The sequence below is a fragment of the Acromyrmex echinatior genome, chromosome 13 (genome assembly GCF_024713525.1).
Source record: "Acromyrmex echinatior isolate Ae372 chromosome 13, ASM2471352v2, whole genome shotgun sequence".
Classification (NCBI taxonomy): domain Eukaryota; kingdom Metazoa; phylum Arthropoda; class Insecta; order Hymenoptera; family Formicidae; genus Acromyrmex; species Acromyrmex echinatior.
In genome coordinates, this window is record NC_141864.1 from 3,146,465 (window position 1) to 3,170,710 (window position 24,246).

Consider the following 24,246-nt stretch of genomic DNA (forward strand, 5'->3'; position numbering starts at 1 on the left):
CGTGTTCTAGTACGACGGCTCAGGAGTCGATACGAAGAAGAAATAGGCGTAGATTGTGTGATATGTACAAGGTATATTTACAATGCCTTGTTACAGACGTGGTGTACATGTGTAGCCCTGAAAAGGGCCGTTTGATTTGCATCAACGAGAGACGCGTTCGTGGTAGCTGACGGTAGGTGTGCTACGCGTCCACTTCAGCAGCGGTGCTTAGCTGGTTGTTCCCTTCTGGCTTCTTGCAATGACTTAGAGTTATTATTATTATTATTAATATTACGAGAGGGAATGACTTGAATATCGGGGAGGTCCTGTATGAGTTTATAATTATTTCGCGATGAAGATGGGAGAGGGGATTGTGGTCAGGAGACATTTGCTCTCTGACGTAGGGACTGAGGATGTTCGGATGAAGTAGAACGAGTAGCGAGGAGTAGAACTTTTAACAGAAGCTTTGGCGTACGATAATCTAGAGTTGTGCTATCGTTCTTTGATGGAAGTAAAGGGAAATTATGATAATCATCATTCGCAAAGTGAACACTACGGGTACTACCTAAGTCAGCGCTGGAGCTAAAAGTAGATCGAGAGTCAGTAGACGATAACCTACTTCTAGCATCCACAAGAGAGATATTTTCGGTAGCTGTGATTGTCTATACTTTTTTCTGTTTCATAAAGAGAGGGCAATTTGTCGACGTAGTGATATGATCTCCAGAGCAATTGATACACTTGGGGGGGGGGGGGGAGATTTTGTCTCTCACATGTCTCGTCCTCTCTGTGAGCATCCTTACCACACAGCCTGCATCTCGGTCGACTCTTACAAAACTTTCGAATGTCAACCCTGAAGCAAGAAAAGCACGTTTTGGCTCTAGGGACAAAAGGTAAAACCTCGTGAGAATCGTAGAAAAGAAATACTTGCCTGGGGAGGATCTGCCCAGCAAATTTAATGTTAACCAAGGTGGAAGGGGTGTATTCAACACCGCCTTCCTTAATAACGCGCCTGTTAAGTCTTTTAATTTCGGTTACGGGACAAGAAGACTTAAGATTTAATTTGAGTTCTTGATCCGTTACAGAGATCGGAACGCCCCTTATTATACCTGAGCGCATTATCTTAAAAGTAGGAATAAAAATAGAGTACCCTGCCTTGATGAGGTCTGGGTTAGTTATAAGGTTGTTAGCTGTTTCGTAAGTGCGCATTTCAACCGAAATTTTACACGTGAGACCTTTTTCATAGATACTATATCTGAGTGCACTACCTTAGCAACTTGTCTCTTCATTAAAACTTCGAATGCGCTCTCGGTTATGCAATCACTGCTCACTTGCATATGGACAATAAAAGGCGCGCGATCAGTCGGGCCATACCTGTTATCAGAGAGGTTATGAGAAACCTGATGAGCACGAGTCGCATTGTCAGGTAGAGAAACAGAAATAGAGACAGAAGCAGCTTTGTCCGGGCTTAGGCCCGGTCCATTGTGACGCTTGGCGTATTCATGCTCATGCTCGAGCACCGAGTCCTCATTAGCTCTTTTGGCCGCGCGATCCATTGTAACGTCCATCTGCTCGCGTGAATCGTTCGTCGCCCTGGCAAATATTTCCTTGGCGAAGGCATCAAAATGTTCAACCGAAACACTAGTGACGCCATTCGCAGAAACCAGGGGAGGGGAAGAGGAGAGCTCGCCAGGATCCCCCGTCCCATCTCCCGTGGGAGGCACTCATAGTTTTTCAAAATACCGCTAAAAATATAGGCAAGGAGAGTTAGGCGCAAATAAAAAGGAGATAAGGAAAGAATGCGAGTCAAATAATGACTCAGAAAAGCACAGGGCGCTCTGAAAAGAGCGGATGATGCAATATACGACGCGACACTAAACACGTCCGCACCAGTCGAAAACACGCGTCAAACTCCGTCATGATACCAGAGAGAGGGAAAGAACGAAAAGCCGGAAAGAAGAACCAACTCGAGCGACTAACGCTCGCAACGCCAACGTTGCTCACCTCAGTCAGCATCGGCTGTCCTACACGCTGATGCGGGCTCCCAAGAGGCGTATCCACAGCAGGCGTCTCGGTGAGATGTCCAGGATGGAGTGTTCACGTCCCTGGCGCTAGTAGGCGTTGTGTTGGCGCTCGTAGCCGCCACAAATACTAATAATTTTACATTTTTCTCTCGTTCTTTAAAATTTTAAAATCCTAAAAATCTCGTTTAGCTAGTCGTTTAACTTTGCCCTTTTCAGAGATCGCATGTGGTCCATTCTCGAGTTAAAGAGAATTTCCTGCAAGATTTCCTGCTTGTTTATCTAATAGGACGTATCTTTACAACAAATCTTGTAGACCACATTTTTACAATATTTTGGGAGGACATCCTTATGTACTTTGATGAAGCTATTTAATTTGTTGCGGCTGCAAAATGCTAACTTCATATTAGTGTTTTTACAAATGATGAAAAACTTTTCTACAGTAGATGCCGTATATGGTAGTAAAAATCAAAAGACGCATTCAATATTTGTCTCATCATTATAATCATTTTTATTAAGCAGGAGTTTCTTAAATAAATATTTATTTAATACTGATAATCTGCTATCATTATGTCGCAATAAGTTATTATGTCTAATAGCAGAATAGACTTTATTAATGATGGTAATCTGCTTTTTTGAGTAAGTTAAATAATTTTCGGGAAAATAATTAAAATAATACTAACGAACAAGTGACAAATAAGATGCTTTTAAATCAAATTTTGTGTTCTAAAATTCATTGCCAGTACTGAAAATCTACAATTTTCATTGCGTGCATTATAAGTAAATTTTCAGCATTGGCAATGAATATCGGATCGTAGTTAAATTTTAAACATTATGTTTCGTTTATGAGATGCTGCATAATATTTATAATGATATACAATAATAAAGAAATTGATTCTAATATATACTCTTAGTACAAAATGTAATGATAGAAAATTTTATTAGGTGTTGGAATTAATTCGTAGCGTTTTTAATGAAAGAATGTTATTTATTTCACATGAGCATTAAAAAATACATTAATGAAAGTACTTCCCATCACTTGTAAAACGCTACGAATTAATTCCAACACCTAATACAAGTTTTATTTATTTATCTATTAAGTACGAATCTTATTTTTAATTTTATCATTTATTGTAATATACTATGAATAATCGATTTTGTTCTTGAAAAAAATCAGTAAATATTCTAATATTAATTTTTCTGTTAACTACAATACTAAGATCAGCGCTGATTATTTATTTTCCAGATAAATATTTATTTTACATCACGTAGAAAAAAAAACTTTCGCATCACTTTATATCGAATGACACAAATTATTTCATCAACATTTTATTGCTCGTTATTTCACTACTTTAATATGCATCTTCAATTTTCTTAAAAGTTTCGTCTATCTGCAACTTGCCTCTAAAAGCTTCTTCTATCTGTGTTTTCGTCTTTCCTCGTGTCTCCGGTAATACAATTATTAGAAAAATAGTGGCTATAATAGATATTATGCAGTAAAAGTAAATGGTACCATTTCTGTCATGCGTTATCATTATTGGATACAATTGTGTAGCGATATAGTCGTATAAAAGAACGACGATGACGGTAAGAGGCCCGAGAAAGTTTATGTATTTGATAGGATACAGTTCCGGAATCATCGACCAAGGTATCGAAAAGAATCCATATGCTCCAAATGCCTGCGATTTATAGATTAATCGTAAACTCTATGGCTAACTGTAACTAATATATTATTAGATTTTTTCGCGAAGTTCAAAAGGTAATATAAAGTTCAATCTACGTTGGATCTAATAAATTGGATTTAAATCTCTCGAAATCATTTTCAAAAATAACCTTAATAAAAAGAAATTATGATTAGACGAAAAGAAATTACAATATAACTATTAGACGAAATATTACAAATATTCTTTTAAAAATGTTATTTTCTTACCACATAAGAAAGGATGCAAATAAGGGGTACAGCCACAATGTTAGTGTCTTCAAAAAATTGCAGGTACACTACTAAGGCACCTAAAGAGATTGACATACCAGTACCGGATACAATCGAAATCGCTCGACGACCAATTCTAGTAAATGTGAAACCTTATTATAACAAAATTTTCAGAATGAAATTTGTCTGAACGATCCCAGCAAACGCAAATATTATATATACTGCTGTATAACATGTAACTAACATATATAATATTACATTTAATATTACACACACACATACAGATTAATTGTAATTTCCCACTTATAGATATAATATTTGTAATATAACGTATGTTGTAGATATAATTACAATATAACAGTGTAACATATGTTATATCACAAATATTACATCTATGGGAAAATTACTAACATGTATTATATGTAATATACATGTTAATTACTTACATATTATACAACAGTTATATGTTTGTGTTTGCTTGGAATGGAGCTAATATCGCCTTTTAGCTCTTTATACATATATGCCCCTGATGGAAAAAATATTTTTACGAAAAAGTACAGAACAATTATAGATTGAAACAAGATCTTAGATATTCTTAATTTTTCATAGATATTTCTAATAGGACGTAAAATGAGATTTGTTTGTTTGAGAAATTTTTAGTTTTTCGTAGATAACGGGACGTAGAGTGGCGTCAAAATGACGTTATTTGAAAATGGAGAATTTCTTAATTTTTTAAACAAACGATGCCACTCTACTCTACGTTCATATCAACATCTATGTAAAACTAAAAATTTTCAAGATCTTATTTCAATCTAGGTAGTTTTTTGTAAAAATTTTTCCACTAGATGGTTTATATTTAAATCACTGAAGTATATAATATTTTGAATCTTTATTTTAAACCGCATATATGAGAAACACAATCAATACTAGAAAAATGCCTATTACGGTCGAAGCTGGATTTTCATTGCTTTAAATAATTCAATCTTGAATTACTATAATAATATATATTATATATATACTTGCATATATATCATATTGTAGTCTTTTTAGAACTGCGCGCCGAATTATTTTAAATGCAAAACTACTCTGGTAATCGTGAATTAACTTGACAAGCAATTTAATAATTTGATGCTATCATCAAGCATCATATTATAAAGATGTTAATATGTTGAAACTGTTAATAAATTTATTACGAAAAATATTACCTCGGAACTTGGACTCGGATGTTTTGTATTCCGTACGAGCGTCCTAAGCCATTAGATTACCGAGGCCTTAGTAATATTCTTCGCAATAATCGGTAGTTCTTCTATCTTCGCAATAAGACAATATGGTATAGTGTATATTAGTAATTCAAAATTGAATTATTTAAAACAATGAAGATCCAGATTCGACCGTAATAAGCAATTTTCTAATATTGATTGTGTTTTTATATAATATTTTATATTGTACGGTATATACGGGTGTTTGGAATTTCAATGTCAAAACTTTGGGAGCGTGTAGGGGATCAGTAAACTAAGAAAAATCCTACAGAGATATGTTCGTTTTTGCTTTAGAAAAAAATCGCAAAAAAGATAAAACATAGTTTTCATTTTTGTACTTTCTCATTACTTATTCATGTTATATTCATTCATTTGCTTAATGTAGATATTGTTCAAAATGTTGCTCCCTTGCAGCAATGCAAGCGTTGCATCTAGTACGGACAGCTCTCGTGTTGCAGCTAAACATTGATCTGGCAATATTTGGTGTACTGTCTCGATTCAATTTTTCAATTGTTCTCTTGAGTTTATTGACGACAAATAAACTTGCTGCTACCCTCACATAAAGAAATCCAGTGGTGTCAGATCAGGTGATCGGGATGATCAATGTGCTACTTCTCCAATCCATCGTTATAGAAAATGTCTCTCTAGTCAAACTCGAGCAGTTCTGCCACAATGAGCTTGGACACTTATCGAGTCAAAATCACATTTCAATTCGTTGCTGCAGGAAGATGTTTTCTAAATAATCAAAGAAGTTAGTCTCCAAAAAAATCTGTATATCTGGCTGCATTTAATCTGTTAGGTAAAAAAAATGGTTTCATCAGACAAAAGCGCAAACAAAAAGTTTTCACTTGAAAACGGAATTATTATTGTTTTCGATTCTAGCGACGATAATATTTTAGAAGCAATAAAAAAACAAAGCAACTACGATTTGTCTTTTTTTCTTCAAAACAAAGCAAAAACGAGCATATCTCTACAGGACTTTTTTTCTTAGTTTATTGATGCCCTTACAAGCTTCCAAAGTTTTGACATTTAAATTCCAGACACCTTGTATATACATACTGCATATGACAAATAAAAATTATTACCTCATGCTGCAGCATGCGCTGATTATGTTGAGTTTTACTTCAATAATTCCCACTATGACAGTGATCAAGAAGGGATCAATTGTAATATTGATTTTGCTGATTATATCGACGCAATAATATATAATTACATACGTTCCACTAAATCTTTGAAAAAAGAAAAAGAAATTTAAAATCACAATCGGTTTCCACACTTCGGGTAAAAGGATTATTCTCCTAATGTTCTTCAATTTGTTAGATATATTCGTAAGAAATGATTTCTTCTCGGTTTCCGTAGTCGAGTCTATCTGGCAATTTTCAGACGTTTTCAAATCGTTTGTCAACGCGTTGTAATTTTCCATTCTGGTAAACTCTTCCTGGAATTCTATCGTCTCTTGAAGCAGGCCACGGATGCGAAGTAAAGCGATCTTAGCTGCCTCTTTTCGACCTTTTAAGAGTAACCACATAGGACTCTCATGAAGAAAAAATATATTGCATAGAACAAGAGTTATTGAAGGTATCGTAAAAAATGCTGCTATCAATCTCCAATTGTTCTAAAATAATTTAAATGTTATAAAAAAATTGTCAATGTAAATCAATATGTATTAATTATAATAATTCTCTCTCTCTCTCTCTCTCTCATTAAATTTTATTTATATAAGAATAATTTTGTAAAGGGTGTTTTTTTAAGCCCGATAGAACTTGAAATTGTAAAAAATAAAACAAAAAATTAAATTAAACAGCCGCGGTGGCCATATGCCCGAAATCATTTTCAAATGTTAATGCCATGCATTGATCTTTCGACTAAAAAAAATTTTTTGATTATAATTTAATTTTTGTGTTAGTTTTTACAATTTTAAGTTCTATCGGGCTTAAAAAAATCTATCGGGCTTAAAAAAACACCCTTTATAATTAAAATTTTATTTTGTCGTATGACAAAAATTGCATAAAATTTCATGTTTATTATAATAAATAAAAATTATAACAAATTTAGTTTTTTATCAATAAAAAATTATTTAAGGCATATCATAATGCTCTTACCTGTGCAACAAATCCTAAAATGTAAACAAGTAAAACTCCAACGGAAACCCCTATATTTGGAGTAATTGTAGCAACTTCTCTCCATGCAGGTATAGAAATTTCTGCTAAATAAATTTCAATGGAAGGTGAAGCAAGACCTATGGAAATTCCTGAAAATTTTTAAAACATTTTTAATTAATGAATTATTTGATGAATTATTTTCATCGTTAAACAAACAGCTAATTTAATTTTAAAAAAATTTATTTTCTCTCCTTTTTTAACATTAATAGAAAATTATAGGATTAATAAAACGTGCTTGTATGTTGTACACGCGTACTGCAATATTTGTCTTTACTGATATAACTCATTCATCGTTAAAAATGATAATTTAAAAATAAATACCCCACACACATGTATTTTTTAAATATTCTATATATATATTAGGTGCTTGCATATAAAAACCGCCCATTTTTGAGAACTATAATGTCATAAATTCGAAAAATAAGAGCTCAACATGCTCGATCAGTTTTTTAAATATCATCTCCTATTATCGAAAATAAAAGCCACAGCTCAGACTTAATTTTGTATAACGCCCGCTACATAACGCATTAAGGCATAAAGAATCAATCAAAGTTCTTCATTTCGTACTCTCATTGATTTTCTTACGCTTTATGTCTTATGAATTGTGCATCATTATGCAAAAGTTTTGTGTACGGCCTTCAAATATTGGGGAGAATTAATGAATTTCTATTATCTGAACCATTTGATTATCAGACATGTTCTCCGACAATTCCGGTTCTATTGCAATTAATTTTCTAAGTAATTATATTTATTAATTATTAATTGCACAGGACTTATACACTTAATTTCTTACACATTAGTGATTAGTGTTAATTATCTATTAGTGATTTATCAAGATAAAATTGTGTCTTAATTTTTACTTTGTCAGAACTATTCAACACATATAATTTTTATTAAAAATATCGCGTGATTGGTAAGAAATAAATAAGGATATATTTATAGATTAATACCCGTTTATATTAGGTGTTGGAATTAATTCGTAGCGTTTTACAAGTGATGGGAAGTACTTTCATTAATGTATTTTTTAATGCTCATGTGAAATAAATAACATTCTTTCATTAAAAACGCTACGAATTAATTCCAACACCTAATACTAATGTAGATTAACTTCAATTTTTATTTAATTTAATGTTTATCTTTTTTTAATCCTAAGAATTACAAAAAGATAAAAAGTAAATTAAATTGAAATTAAAGTTAATTTAGTAGAAACATGTACAAATTTTGATTCGACGAATTTCTCACCCGTTAGTATTCTACCGATGAAGAGCTGTGTTACATTATAACTACTTGCAATCAAAATCCATCCCAAAGAAAAGTTTACACCGCATACTATCATAGTACATCGTCTCCCATAATGCATCGTAATAAGGCATAAGAGACTACCAATGAATGGAGTGATAGATACTGTAGAAGCTAGACAAAAGTTTTCCAATATTATGTGCAAATAAGAATATTTTACAAACATTCATTCTTAATATTTTGTAAAAATATAATATTTATTAATTTTTTAAATTATGTAATTTACTTTCTTATTTTCTCAATTTATTATAACAAATATAAATATATGTGCAACAAGTAGTAATAAAAATATATAAAGATTGCTGTTATCAACAATTATATTGAAAGTCATGATATTAAGTGTTGTAAAGATTAAATAGTAAGAATTATTAACATGTTAATAATAAACCTATTTTATAGTAAAAGAAAGAATACTAAACGTTTTTATTAAGAAAATTGTTACCGAAAAAAAGTATCTCCATTTTGTTTAAAGTTAAGGAAGATGTGTTACTCATTAATATTGGAAGTACTACGGCGGAATATCCTTGAGTGGCTCCTTCGTTAATTAAAGCCATATTGCTAAGAAATATGTAAAGGAACTGCGACAGATTATATGCATATAGAAATTAGAAATTAAATATATAGTAGTATTGATTTTTATCGTATTAGAATTAATAATATTCTATTTTTTATTTGAAAAGTCTAAACTCACAATTTTCTAAAATTTCTTTTGTAAATTCAATTCATAAAGATTTTCACATTAATTAGTAATTATAGATCATTTATTTTCTCATTAAATATACATATTTAATTTAATTACATACCAAAAACAGGACTTCTCGTCGCACATTTAATTGTAGATGCATATTTGTATTTATTGTATTATTAATATTTTGAGAAAATATGCGGATGTTTAACTAGAAATGTTTAAATTTTGTAACAAACAAATGTTACTCGCACTATTTGTTATGGAAGCAACTTCGAAGCGCAATTTTAATGAACATTCGTTCTCACGTCATAGTCATTGCAGCTCATGTAATTCCAGAGAACAGTTGATTGCCTGCATTTAGGAAAAAAGAATTAGATCTGCCGAGATATGACCATATTTGTTTCAACAGATCAGGGTTAGATCTGTAAATTGTCTCCATCTGATCGGATTTAAACAGATATAAATCAGATTTATAAAAATTCCTGTAAAAAGTTTTTCATATAATAGAGGAGATATGTGTGTTATTACGTGATATTACGGCCCCCATATTTACATTTTATACGACAACTTGGTTAATAATCAAAATTGAAATTTAAAACTTGACAATTACATTCGTCAAAGTGTTGTTCAACAGATTCTAAACTCAAAGTTACATTTATTATGTAAGATATATATAGGATACATAGGAACATTATTTATAAAAATATGGCGATGTTGCATTACTTCTGTATTTAAGCTGCTCAGTACTAAAAAGTAGTACACGTAATATAAACTATAGATTAACAATCGATTATCAAATAATTATTTTGCTGTAAAAATCTTGAAAAAGAGGCCATGAATAATCAATATGCATAGAAGACCACATTAGCAATATCATGCTATTGTTTAAGTTTGCATAACTCAAAATACATATAGTAAAAAAAATGTTAAATAGCAAACGACAAACTCAAATATACATATATTCATGTGATAATACGCAAATTAAAAAAAGAAGAGGAAATAGGTGTAATTAAATGTTAAAATGTAGCTTAGAAACGTTTTGAAATACTTGAAAATAAAAATGCGTTATAATTACTGATTGTTTTTGTGCTGGGTGGTGGTGCGACTCAGCATGTAAGTATCTGTCCGTGTGTGTTGTTTTTCTGTACACTTGATGCCCTAGGGTGCCGTTGGCCTTCTTTAACACCAGCACATCTAGGAATGGGAGTTCCCCGTTTTCCTCTATGTCTATGGTGAAACGGATATTGGGGTCCCCAATATTGAGCCCCCCCCTCTCCACCACCAAAAAACTCCCACCTCAACAAGTAGCGTAACATAAAAAGGAAGGACCTGCTCAGGAACAGCAAAGGAAGAACAGCTCAGTATCAGGCTGCTCCTCGCCCTGATGAAGTGGACTGCAAGGCCCACGAAACGTTGGCACATCAAGAATGGACCAAGACATGGAGAAAACCCGCGAAGCACAGATTAGTTATATAGAAAGCACCCATGGAAGCATCAAGAAGATGTTTTAAATATGTTTTTTTACAGTACTTTTTAAAACATATTTGAAGCACATTTAAGAAAAAACACAATACGTTTTATTTAAAAAAAAAACATTAGTCTTTAGCAACTCTGGTTTTAACCATCGGTCATACTAATGCCGACGGTACTGTAATTTTCAAGCCTGATAACTTGTAAAGTACTTAACGAAAATGAACTTAAATATACCCGGTAAAATATTTTACATGCATGAATATGTACAAATATGTATAAATACACATAAATATTCATAAACTGTATAATTATATATGAAATATGTTCATACATGTTCATACATTCTTTTCTTTTGTAAAATTACTTTTTAGTGTAATAAAAATAATAATAGTGAAAACATAAAAAATAATTAAAAAGATAATTTTCTACTTCACTATTTGTTTTAGAAAAAATCAAGTTTGAAGAAATATAAAAAAATTATTTATGTATAATTACATATAAAATTATGCATAATTATGCATGAGCAATTTTTTTTTACATTTTTCCAAATTTGTTTTTTTCTGAAACAAACAATACAAAAATTATCCCTTTAATTATTTTTTATGTTTTCACATTACTACAATATTATTATTTCTATTACACTAAAACAGTGCTCGCAACGATTTGCACATTTCGGATCGATTCCAGTGGGCGACCTCCACTACCACTCGAGGCTCGGTGGTGTCGAGTCGCTGGGCGCTCACGTGATGCTCTAACTCAAGAACATTCCTACCAGAAATATACTGAGAGCGCACCTTCCGCCAAATTATTATTGAAACATAAAATTTTCTATTGTTAATTTATTTATTGTTCCTTAATGATACACTTACTATCTTAACATAGTTTTCTAATATTGGGTTGTTCGGAAAGTAATTTCGTTTTTTTTTTTGTGAAAATGAAAGACAATTTTCGTATAATGAATAAATATTTTATTAAATTATATATTGGCCATTCTGGTCCAACACCTTTTGCCATCTTTCTGGTAGTAGCATGATTCCACGCTCATAAAATTTTTGGTCTTTGCCGGCAAAAAACTGATCCAGGTGATTTTTGACCTCTTCATTTGAAGTAAAGGTTTTACCATCCAAAAAATTTTGCAGTAACCGGAACAAATAATAATCCGAAGGCGCCAGATCTGGAGAATATGGTGGGTGTGGCAGTGTATCCCATCCAAGCTGTAAAAGCTTTTGGCGAGTGACCAAACTTGTATGAGGTCTCGCATTATCTTGGTGAAACACTACACCTTTTCTGTTGATTAATTCTGGCCTTTTCTGTTGAAGTGCATCATTCAGTTTGTCCAGCTGATGACAGTAGACTTCCGAATTAATTGTTGTGTTATCCGGTAAAAGCTCAAAAAAAAACGATTCCTTTAAAATCCCACCAAACAGACAGCATCACCTTTTTTTGATGGATATTGGCTTTCGAAATGCTTTGAGCCGGTTCATCTTTTTTGCTCCATGATCTCTTGCGTTTGACATTATATACAACCCATTTTTCGTCCCCAGTAATGATGCGCTTCAAAAATGGATCATTTTCGTGACGTTTGAGAAGCGAATCACAGACGTCAACGCGACGACACAAATTTCTCTCCGTGAGAACATGGGGAACCCATATATCGAGCTTCGAGGTTAAACCCAGGCCTTTCAAGTGGTCATAAACAGTTGAATTCGATAAATTTAACCTCTCACCGATCTCACGTGTTGTTATTCACCGGTTTGCATCAACTAATGCCTTTATCGTGTCTTTATCAGCTTCAACCGGCCTTCTAGAACGTGGTGCATCTTCGACATCAAAATTGCCGGATCGAAATTTTGCAAACCAGTTCTGGCACTGGCGTACTGTCAAAACATCTTCTCCATACACATCGGTTAATTTCTTTCTGGCTTGAACAGCATTCTTACCTTTTCTATAGTAAAAAAGTAAAATATGACGAAAATGCTGCTTATTGCTCTCCATATTTAAAAGGACATCAATCAAAAACTACTGCGTAGATTCAATTGAACTTTTTCACACACAAGCCTTGCTATATCAGCTGTCAAAACATATAATGATTATGCGGCTTAAGTGTGAAGTTGGGAAAAAATACAATTAAATCCTCTGTCGGGAAAAAACGAAATTACTTTCCGAACAATCCAATATATTACATAATTATGATAACATACATTTCGACATCTTTCCACATCACCCGTGAAGTACTATTGTAAAATGTTTTTTTTTAATGTGATTTTTAATGTGGTTCCCAGTAGGCCTATTCCACAAAGACAAGAATCAAATACTCTAATATAGCTTGGCAGGAAAACAAAATTATATATCATATTATACAAAAGGAACAAAGGACCAAAGAAAACAGTTAATTTAGAGCAGTTAGTTTATATAGAGAAATTATTCTTATTTTTTGAGTCGTTTGCTCGATTCTACTGATAATGATATATCAAAAATAAATTATTTCTGATATTTCATATACAGGGTGGGCCATCTATTGGTACGTTTTTGAATTTCGTCGTATGGCAACACCGAACGAGCTACAGACCCGAAATTTTGACAGTTTATTAGTCATACCGTCCGCGGCACGAAACAACATGTTTTCTCTTGAAGAGCGTTTTGAAATTTTAAAAACTTATTTTCAAAGTCAGTGCTGTGTCGCCGAAACTGTACGAATTTTGAAAAGAAATATGGGTCGTGATAGAGCACCCACCGAAGGAGCTATACGCAAATTGGTGAGGAAAGTTCGTGAGAAAGGGATGTTAGTGGATGACAGAAGTGGTCCCAGAGCTCGGACAGTGCGCACACCCGAGAATATTGAGGCTGTGGCCCAAAGTGTGAGACAATTCCAGCTTTGAAAAACAATATTACGACTGTTTTGAGTGAAATTGGCGCCGAGGTAGTCCAAAATGTCATTAATAATTGGGGTGACCGAATGGCATACTGTAAGGCCAGTAGAGGGAGCCACATGAACGAAATCGTTTTTCATTCTTGACGCGGATACTTTTAGCTTCACAACAAAAAAAAAATTAATAAAAAATATCAATGTATGCTCATTTGATCGCATTTTTAAAAACGTACCAATAGATGGCCCACCCTGTATAATTATATGAATATTTATGCGTGTTTATACATATTTATGAAAAATTTTTTACCGGGTAGTATTTTGGAAAGCAGTCGAGATAAGAATATGTAATGAAAAAGCAGAGGGTTCCATTTAAAAAATTTATGTTGACCTTGATCTAACTTTGACAACGCCATCCTATATTAAATAACTATTATCGTTGAATTTTTTTAAGCCTTAGAACTTTTATAAGAAACATTTTTTTTTTAATGTATCGTTTATGAGATATTTAGATGTATAGACTTTTGCCCCACCCTGTATAGATATTTTTCCGTAGAAATATAATATAACATAAGGAATCGAATTAAATCATTAATGCACTTTCTAAGCGACTTTTTGGGAGTAAAGCGCTCACCTATCAAAAAATAGCAAAAATAAGAAAAATTAGGATTTAACGAAGTGGCACGGTTCTGATAAATGTATAAACCTTGTGCCAGTGAATTCTGAACTAATAAACATTGAAAATATTTATCTAAAATCCATTCTTGGGAATGATTAAGGGATGATTTCAACCCTTAAAATTCATTTTGGGGAAAAATAGAAAAACATGAGTTCAATACTTTTCAATGTTAAGTGTGCGTAGTTTCCAGATTGGTGAATGACAGTTGAGTAGTGTTACTTGTTAGAAGGATGATACAAAATTCGTAAGTAATTTAATTACGGAAATATTACTTCGGCCGGAGATCGAATCCAGATCTTTTGCATTCTTTTCGAGCGTCCTCATCATTAGACCGAGACCTTCGTAATATTTTTCGCAATAATTATTATAGTATATATATATAGAAATATTTTTTTCAGGCGAATCTTAAGTAAAATCAACCAATGAGATTCAATACATGTAAGTAAAAACGAAATATGAGTCACAAAAAAAATGTAATCAGGCGAAAAACCACTGAATATGATCTTTCACTTACACATATTAAATTTTATCGATCGATTTTCACTTAATATTGTATAATGAGAATATGTATAATTATAATCGAGTATGTACAATTATATATAACAGATATGAGTTTACATTCAGATATAATAAACACAAGTTGACGTTAAATTTATTGCAAATTTAAGGGAATTCTAAAGTCATCTGTATTATCAACTAAACCATATAATTTTTATAATAATAATGACAGTATAATAATAATGACTGTATGTATAATAATAACTTTTCTTCTCTTACTGACTTGAAAATCCTTTTCCAGGGTTAAAGTATACGCATTAATACGTGTGTGTGAGGTAGAGTCTATGTTGAAAACGACAAAAAATTTCGAAATTGTGATCTTCTTTATCATTTCTTAGTTCAGTAAGACGCTCCAAAGCTGCATCACGTCGTGACAACATTATCGCTTCATATAAAAGCTGTGCAATCTGTAGTTATGAAATAGTAGTCCACAGACTAGTAGTTTGCATGAAAAAACAGTGTGGAGTTCTTAAAATTGCACTTGGACTAATTAAAACGTAATTGATTTACGAAAATTTATGCGTATGTGTGGCATACGTGAGTGAGATATGTAGTGATGTGTCCATGATATGTAAATCGTCTGTGTATGTTATTTTCAATACGACTAATCGTCTTTAGGATTTCCTTAATGTCTTACTTGTATTACATTCTGTGAACTCCACCGTTTCTTCGTTTCACGAATACTCGGCATAATAATATAATATTAAAGATAATCTTTCGGAATAAAAGGCGAGCAAAAATCGATTATGATCACCGATTGAGCGGATTAGAATGCCGCGAGGATCTGTTTGTTTTTTCATTGGACAAATTTATTTCATGTAAATGACAATTAATGTCAATATGACAATAATAGATAGTGAGAAATCTTCTGATAACATTTAGACAAGAGGAAACGAGGTTTTTGTCAGATTATCTGATTAATCCGCGGTAATAAAATTCAATACCAAGACGCCTTCAAATCGCTTTGCCTTGAAAAGAAATCGATAATAAGCAAAAATTGTCTCAATGCGACAAATATATTGTTTCTTTAATGAATGTGGAGTCTTAACACGTTTAGATATTTTTGTAGGATTTTGTCAATAACTATGTTTACATGTCATATTTGCATTAATCGAATTTAATACTATTCATAAATTATTAACTACTTGCTGCATTCTATTACTCATTACTTTCAACTACTCGATGATCCATCTGTTTATGTATTACTGCTAAAGATGATCCGAATGGACCCGAAACGTACAGTCGTTTTATGTAAGATTTGAAAGGTGTTCTAATATAACGCACGAATTACCGCGTATAATATTGCTACAATTGCCCGTCTATTTATTTTATTAAATTCTCGAGAGCTCGACTTTATTATTTATTAACTGACGTATAACTGAGATATACCTATAAAATCGCTAGTTAAGTGCAAATTTAGAAACGCCAATTGTCATAACATTGGATTTAACTAGCATTACTAAACATTTAACTTTAAAACTTTTTTACATTAATAGTTAATAATTACAGATACAGTGTCGTATTAAGGCTTAATGGACTGTAGAGCGGCAAATTTTAGAAAAAATTTTGTTGTGCGTTGACATAATATTATTCAAGATAATTTAAAGTCATTATCTTGATTTATAGTAAAGCGATTTACATAGTGAAGAAAGATTAAATTTGTTATGTATACTTCATATCAAATTTTCACGAGCTTACATGTTTTGGCGTCTTTATTGTGCTCTCTTCAGGTAAGTAGCAAATCGAAAATGTGAGATCAAGTGACTGCTTCTATAAAGACATCGTTGCCAATCAGTTAATAGATCGAGTGTTGAAATTTATTTCCGATGTTCTAAAGAAAGGAGATTAAGAAAAATCTAAAATTGTCAAAAGAAACAAGCAACAACTTTATCTCAATAAAATCATTCACCATGTGATCTTGGATATCTTTTCGCAGAGAAATCGTCAGTCCAACATTGAGAATCAACATTGTAATAAATAAATGCATAGTACCAGTCAGATAATTAAATTATTGATGAAACAAAACAATGAAATATTTAACTATGTGCAGTCATTATGACAGACAAATGTTATCTGAGTGGTAAAAATTATTAGAACAGATTAAGGAAACAATGTCAAATTTTGTTTATAATTGATAGCACTCAATCTTTTAACTGATTGGTAAATTTCACGATGTCTCATAGAAGCAGTCACTTGATTTCACATTTTCGATTTGCTACTTATCCAAAGAGGGCACGATAAAGAAACATGTAATAATTTGTATCTACTTCTTATATCTTACATTATAATATATTTATTTTTATTTACTCTAATTTCAATTGCGAACCATTGAACTCTTATACGGCCCTTAATTTTTTCATTGTTTTAAAGAAATCCTTTATTTGATATTTGAAGTACAAAAGTAGCAAAAAAACACAACAAAGATAAAAATCGAAAAATATGATAAGTATATTATATCTATATTGTATTATATAGTGTATATTAATTGTAAATCTTTATTAGGATACGAAATATTATATATTCTAATTCTGAAACATTTTCAAATTATTAACTAGTCAATTTACTGACACACCCCATAACGAAATCCATCTTCTGAAAGCTCCTACATAAATCGCAATATCATGGGATTCTTAACTGTTTTCAACTACTCTTGATTTAATTCTTCAACGTGCATTAACGTTACTTTTAATTAGCCATTTAGTCATCGACATTAATTCATCTTAAAAGTGAATGAGATTTTTATACGGAGGAATGACTTCCAGCATTCAAACATCCCCAATCAGGCAATCATTGAAGGAGTCACAAATAGTCAGTATCGTCTTGATTAATACTAAGTAATAAATTAAAGAAAATATAAAGCTTCGTTATTTACAAAACAGTGTATTAAGGTTAACAGAACAAACAATAATGAGTAATAAAAAATAAAAATTAATGAAATAACTTATTCTCTAAAAATTTAAAAGAACAAACATTTGACTTTACAGAGGTCTATATTATCAACTCACTTTTATCGGCACATTTATACCATTATCTATAATAACTTAACCGTCCGTGTTAAACGTTGTGAATTGCGCTACTCCTGCCTATCTTCCCTGCGCGTCCTGTAAATATTTCTTGTTATAAATTGAAAATTAAGACGTGAACAAAAATTTTAGACAAAAGATTAAAGTCGTTTTAAAATTAAAATAGGAATATGACATTTTAAGAACAATGTTTGTTCCGAAACACTGTATTATGTAAAAAAAATCCTACAATTTTATTTTAAAAAATAACAACGATTTTAAAATCTCAAAAAATCTAATTTGAAGGATTTTTTGTTTATCGTAATTTATTTCTTAAAAACAAACAATTTTTCTCTTTAATATTTTATCGCATCATTAAAAATAATAGAAATATTTTAAAAAGCTCGTTAGAAGCAACGCCCTATATATTTCAAACTAAAATATTAAACACAATGGAATGAGGGCCATATTTAGTCAAGGCAAATCTTTTTGCCTAATAATATACTTTAATATACTTTACGAATTAATATACTTTACGAAATTTTACAATTTTCAGTTAAAATAATTTAAAACATTTTATGTTCGCATATAATATTGTGTTTTAAAAAAAGTAAATATAAATTGTACAATTGACAAATATGTTTTCCTATATAATAATCAATCGATACCATGTTGGTTTTAAAATAATTGAAGTTGTTTCTGATATACTTAGGCTGATTACTAGTCCTGAAAATGTTTTATGTCAAGTTTTTAAAATATTTTAACTCAAGAGTGAAAAAAATGAGGCCATTTTCAACGACAGAATAGCTAATAATTTTTTTTCAGCATTTAGGCAGATGTCACGATAAGTATTATTTTTATTTCCGCGTACTCTATTGTTATCATTCGACTTTTTTGCTGAGATAGAGCAAATTGAATTTTTTGTTTTTTAAATTAACACGAGAAGATATTACTATGTATAGAAAAAAATACAAAGACTTCAAAATATCTCGAAGAACTTGAGATTGAAAAAAAGATTTATTTAAAAATTATGCTTTAAAAATATGTTTATGACGATTCTGCCAAGTCTCTTTATAAAAATCTCCAAGTCTCTTTATGAAAACAATCTAAGTCTCCACTACATACTTATAAGTCTTAATCTTTCACATGTTTGATAGAATCATAAACAAATTTTAGTAAAATCAATTTAGAAAATTGACAACCTCAACATACGTTGTCGAGGTCATGATCCTGAGTGACCTCCAACAAATTTTAGTCGTCGCTTATTATTTGTTAAAAAGTTATTAACAAAATAAGTTTAAGAAATAATGTCTCTTTTCTACTATACAAAACAAAAATTCTCTTCTAGAATAAATTTTCTGCTGTAAAAACAAATTCTCTACTTTAAAAACAAAAATTATATAAAGAAATATTTTTAAAGAAAATTTTTGTTTTTAAAGTAGAAAATTTGTGGTAATAACTTCACATGAAACGAGATCCGTCTTATCTTCTTCCTAACTACTGACACACGATTTTCCAAAGCGATTTTTTAACGCGAAGAAATATGTACGTTTAGAGAAAGTACAAGCGGAGGCGTTACGACCACCTTTAATGCCCTACGCTAGAATTTGTTTTTGCACCCCATAAAGATTGCTAAGTCTCTAAAGCACCAATCCCCTGCTAATGGCAATGAATTAACAACTAAAGGAATTTCCACCAATTTGCATAACACAGGAATACGAATACAATAAATTTCATATTTTCTTTTGTGATAATATATTTGACGATTAATGCAACATACTTATATTATATTTTCTAGCTTTAGTTTTTGAAAATATTCTGATTATTACATAATACGTCTTCAATTGTTACATAAACAAGATTATGTCATCAAAACTGTTCGCCAATTCTTTTTCAATTGATATCATAGCTAAATTACATGACCACGTCTGCGTCATTGTATTTCTCAAATAATTCTTTATTATTTTTAATTTTTTAAAAATGCCTCTGTAATTGCCATAGACATTAGCACAGTTAATAAGATCTGTAACGCTATTATTAAATTTGAAAATATTTCCAGAAAATCACTTTTAGCTAATTTATTTAAAATATCAAGTAAAATAGAGCTTTATATTTACAAGAATAGCGCTACTTATTAAAATTTTGCGCCCCATCAAATTTTGCGCCCTGAAGCCGTCTACTCAATGTTTCTTCATAACGCCTCCGAGTACCTTGACATATGTTAAGGTCATTAAAATCGATGAGAGATCGCTAATTTTCTAAAGTTTTCCCCAAATCTTTAATGTATAATTTTTATATGAATCTTTTTTTTTCTCAATCTCAAACTTATCGAGATATTTTGGAGTCTTGTACTTTCTCTAAACGTATATACCTTTTCGCGTTAAAAAACAAAAAAATTCAATTTGTCCTATCTTAGCAAAAAAGGATCGTATTATAACGATCGAATATGCGTTGGAAAGGATAGGAATGACACTTTAATGTGAGATCCATGTGGATATTAAAAAAATTGTTAGACATTATTTAGATATGCATCTTATAACATGATTCGGTAATATAAATTAAAAATAAAAGTTTAGAAAGGCTATGAATCAAATGATCATTTGGTTTATAGCCTTTCTAAACTTTTATTTTTAATTATCTAGATAGTTGAAAATGGCCAAACCTCTTTTTTTTGCACCTTTAAATTATAAAATATCTCAGAAACATGATACAACATTTTTGATGCCACATTTGTAATCAGCGCATCAAAAGCTACCAGAAACTGTTTACTTTAGGATAAAAAAAATCGAATTTTTGTCGATCAATGTAATTGTTCCCTAATAAAAAATAAAAAGTTAATGAAATTTTTATTTAAAAAAAAACTGCAAACTTATTGTTACAATCTTAACGACTACGTTCAGCAAAAAAAGATGAATCGGTAAGCGTTCAATAAGATTCTTTATTTTGATTGGTTTTTACATTTAGATCTACCAAAATAATTAAAAAATCAATCATATTTAAAGAATTACTGAGTTTTCTCTGTTGAACGCAGCCGATGATGTGTTTACAAGAAAATAAAATTTACATGATTAGAACAATACTTATATTTCTTCCTAACTTTTGTTTTTTGATAAATAATGACAATAAGTAACTAATATTTGCGACAAAATTAAAAATTAATCAAATTACTGCATACTTACAGTAATATGATGTACGAAAAAAAAATACTAAAAATGAATATCAGATCAGTTTAAATATCAGATAATTTTTTAATAAAAAATAAAAAGTAAAATATATACATATTGCACGCAGTGAAATGCCATTTTTTTGTAACATAATTGCATACGTTGCAAACATTAAAAAGTAGTATACATATAATCGCTATGTGATTGCTATGCGATATTATGCTATTTAATGTAAAACTCGATTATGCTATTGCAACATACGGGAAACTTCGGTAAGTTCTTTTAACTTTAGAATTATCAATAGTTTAACACAAAAATGATGACATCGTTATATGTTATTGCACAATTCTATTTTCGTTACAAGCAACAAACACGTCTTAACACTTTAAGCTACCTCTCTAGACTGAAACAACGCAGAACCATGTTGGAATTGGAGCAGGAAAAATACCAAGGTCAAACATATTAACGATAACGGACTGCAGGATAGCTAACATAATTTTATTTAAAAAAAAATATTTATAATACTTTTGTATTTCAACGAAGTACATGAAAGTATTTTATATTTTGTATTTCAGTGTAGCACACAAAAGTATTTTGTATTTTAAAGCATAAAAGAATATAAGAGGGAGAAAATAAAGTAGAGGGAAGAGAAAATGGGGAGAAGGAAAGTAAAAAGAGAAAGAATGCAGTTAAAAAGGAGAAAGAGATTGAATAATCTATAAGTTTTAGGTAACGATTCAGTATCATTCTTTTTATTAAGACCTTGTTTCTGTCTTTTGATGTGAATCATTTCAGATATTAATCTCTTATTAAACGAAAACTCAAAAATACAAAATTTTCACTTCGTTCCATCTAAAATTGATATGATGATCAGCTATAACATTAGGACCAGTATTCTTAATATCAGAGATATTAGGTGTACAACTTTGCTTCCGCCGTTTTCCTGTAGATTGCTTTAGCAGTAAGTGGTGGTCGAAATAAATAGATCATAGACGTCATACAATAAATTTGGGCATCTGTCAACATAATCCCATAGAAACATTAGTTGATTTGTGTCTGCATCATAAAGTTATTCTCGATTGAAAATGTCAGTTTACGAGCCAAATTCTCGTCATTTGCGGGAGGTTTTAATTTTCTGCTTCAATATGAAGAAATCTGCGGCTGAGGCTCATCGAATGCTCTCAAATACTTATGGTGAGGTCTACTATTAGTGAAAGAACGGTGTCGGGTGGTTTCAACGCTTCAAGAATGGTGATTTTGACGTCGAAGACCGGCATAGCGGTGGAAGAGAGAAGGTTTTCGAAGATGCAGAATTGGAGGCATTACTTGATCAAGACTCGATTACTCAAGATTACTCGTGTCAAAATCAAGAAGAATTGGCACAATCATTGGGAGTGACTCAACATGCCATTTCAAAACATCTCAAAGTCATGGGAATGATTCAGAAGCAAGGAAATTGGGTGCAGTACGAGTTGAAGCCAAGAGATGTTGAAGGGCGTTTGTTTGCTTGTGAACAGCTGCTTGAAAAGCAAAGACGGAGGATTTCTGCATCACATTGTGACTGAAAAATGGGTTTATTCCGATAACCCCAAGCGCAGAAAATCATGGGGAGTTCCCGGCCATGCTTCCACGTCGACGGCCAAACCGAATATTCACGACTCCAAGGTTATGCTCTGTATTTGGTGGGACCAACTTGGCGTAGTGTATTATGAGCTGTTAAAATCGACTGAAACAATCACAGTATCGAACGCAATTGATGCGTTTGAGCCGAGCATTGAAAGACAAACGGCCTCAATACAACGAGAGACACGATAAAGTGATTTTGCAGCATGACAATGCTCGACCCCATGTTGCGAAAGTGGTCAAGACATACTTGGAAACGTTGAAATGAGAAGTCCTACCCTACTCGCCGTATTCTCTAGACGTTGCTCCCTCTGACTATCACTTGTTTCGATCAATGGCACACTGCCTGGCTGACTAGCACTTCCGATCTTATGAAGGAGTAAAAAATTGGATCGATTCGTGGATCGCTTCAAAAGATGACCATTTTTTTCGACGCGGGATTCGTACGCTGCCCGAAAGATGGGAGAAAGTAGTGGCCAGCAATGGACAATACTTTGAATCATAAATGTATAACCAGTTTTTTACAATAAAGAATTTCGGAAAAAAACGGCGGAAGCAAAGTTGTACACCTGATATGTTCGTGTAATCTCGTATTTTATTTTTTCTTTTTGTCTGACCTATCTCGCCTCACAATCATCACAGGAAATCTTATAAATTACATTCTGATTGGATAGAAAATCTAACTTATCTTTTCCTCTTTTTATAAGACTTTTTAATGTGTTAGGGATAGAAAAGGCTAGTTTACAATGGAACATACTGGAAATAGGAAGGAAAATTTCGCAAATAGATTTGACGTAAGGAATCGTAAAATTTGTCTTTAACTTGTTAATTACGTGTAATATGTTTATTATGTATGTTTATTATGGAACTTTAATCTTTGTACAGAAGATAAATGAGAGAGGATAACAGTTATTTAGGAAAATATGAATAGCATCTATCAGATTTTTTTGAACTGTGGATGTGATAAGAGAATAATTTTGTCTATGAAGCTGATAATAGTGCCTTTTTTTATGGCAAAGAGGATGATTTGAATGGAAATTAAGGAACCTTCCCGAAAACGTTTTTATGATAAATATCAAATGTAATTCTCTGATTATCTATAACAAGCATTGTATCAAGAAAACTCAATCTGCCACCTGTACCAACCTCCAAAGTAAACTCATATGTAAAGAATTAAAAATATTTAAAGCTTCATTGATAGTATCAGATGGAAGTGCAAGAATGACATCATCAACAATCATCAACAAATTTAAAATAAAACAATGGTTGTACTGACAATTTTTTGATTGCTATTTCTTCTAGATCTTACATTACAATGTCGACGATTATCGGTGATAACGGTGAACCCATTGGAGTACTTGTTTATAAGTTTTGTTATTAAAAGCAAAAAAAGTTGAATCTAAAATAAATCTAATTGCAATAGTGAATTCGTTTTTAGAAATATTTGTCTTCGTTGAAATGTAAACTCATCTCCTATCGATGCTAGCTCAACAGGAATATTGGTAAAAAGGCATACTACATCTAACGAAGCCAAAACATATTTTGA

General features: G+C 31.6%; 1 protein-coding gene across 7 annotated transcripts; it reads right to left on the minus strand.

Moving 5' to 3' along the window:
- Positions 1–865: 865 nt before the first annotated feature.
- LOC105151384 (facilitated trehalose transporter Tret1) lies at positions 866–22,272 on the minus strand. Of its 7 annotated transcripts, XM_087412460.1 has the most exons (11): positions 21,339–21,974; positions 17,917–18,012; positions 10,411–10,664; positions 9,451–9,686; positions 9,090–9,225; positions 8,591–8,761; positions 7,289–7,437; positions 6,272–6,801; positions 3,928–4,063; positions 3,624–3,676; positions 866–2,624 (listed from the first exon to the last, which is right to left on the minus strand). In XM_087412460.1, the coding sequence occupies exons 4-11, from the start codon at positions 9,490–9,492 to the stop codon at positions 2,543–2,545; spliced, it is 1,299 nt and encodes a 432-aa protein (XP_087268586.1). In that variant the 5' UTR covers positions 9,493–9,686; positions 10,411–10,664; positions 17,917–18,012; positions 21,339–21,974; the 3' UTR covers positions 866–2,542. The 7 variants fall into 7 exon arrangements, with proteins under 7 accessions (XP_087268586.1, XP_087268583.1, XP_087268582.1 ...); XM_087412457.1 differs by lacking the exon at positions 866–2,624 and having other exon boundaries at positions 3,153–3,676; positions 10,411–10,529; positions 21,339–21,956; XM_087412456.1 differs by lacking the exon at positions 866–2,624 and having other exon boundaries at positions 3,153–3,676; positions 10,411–10,562; positions 21,339–21,956.
- Between the last annotated feature and the right edge of the window lie 1,974 nt (positions 22,273–24,246).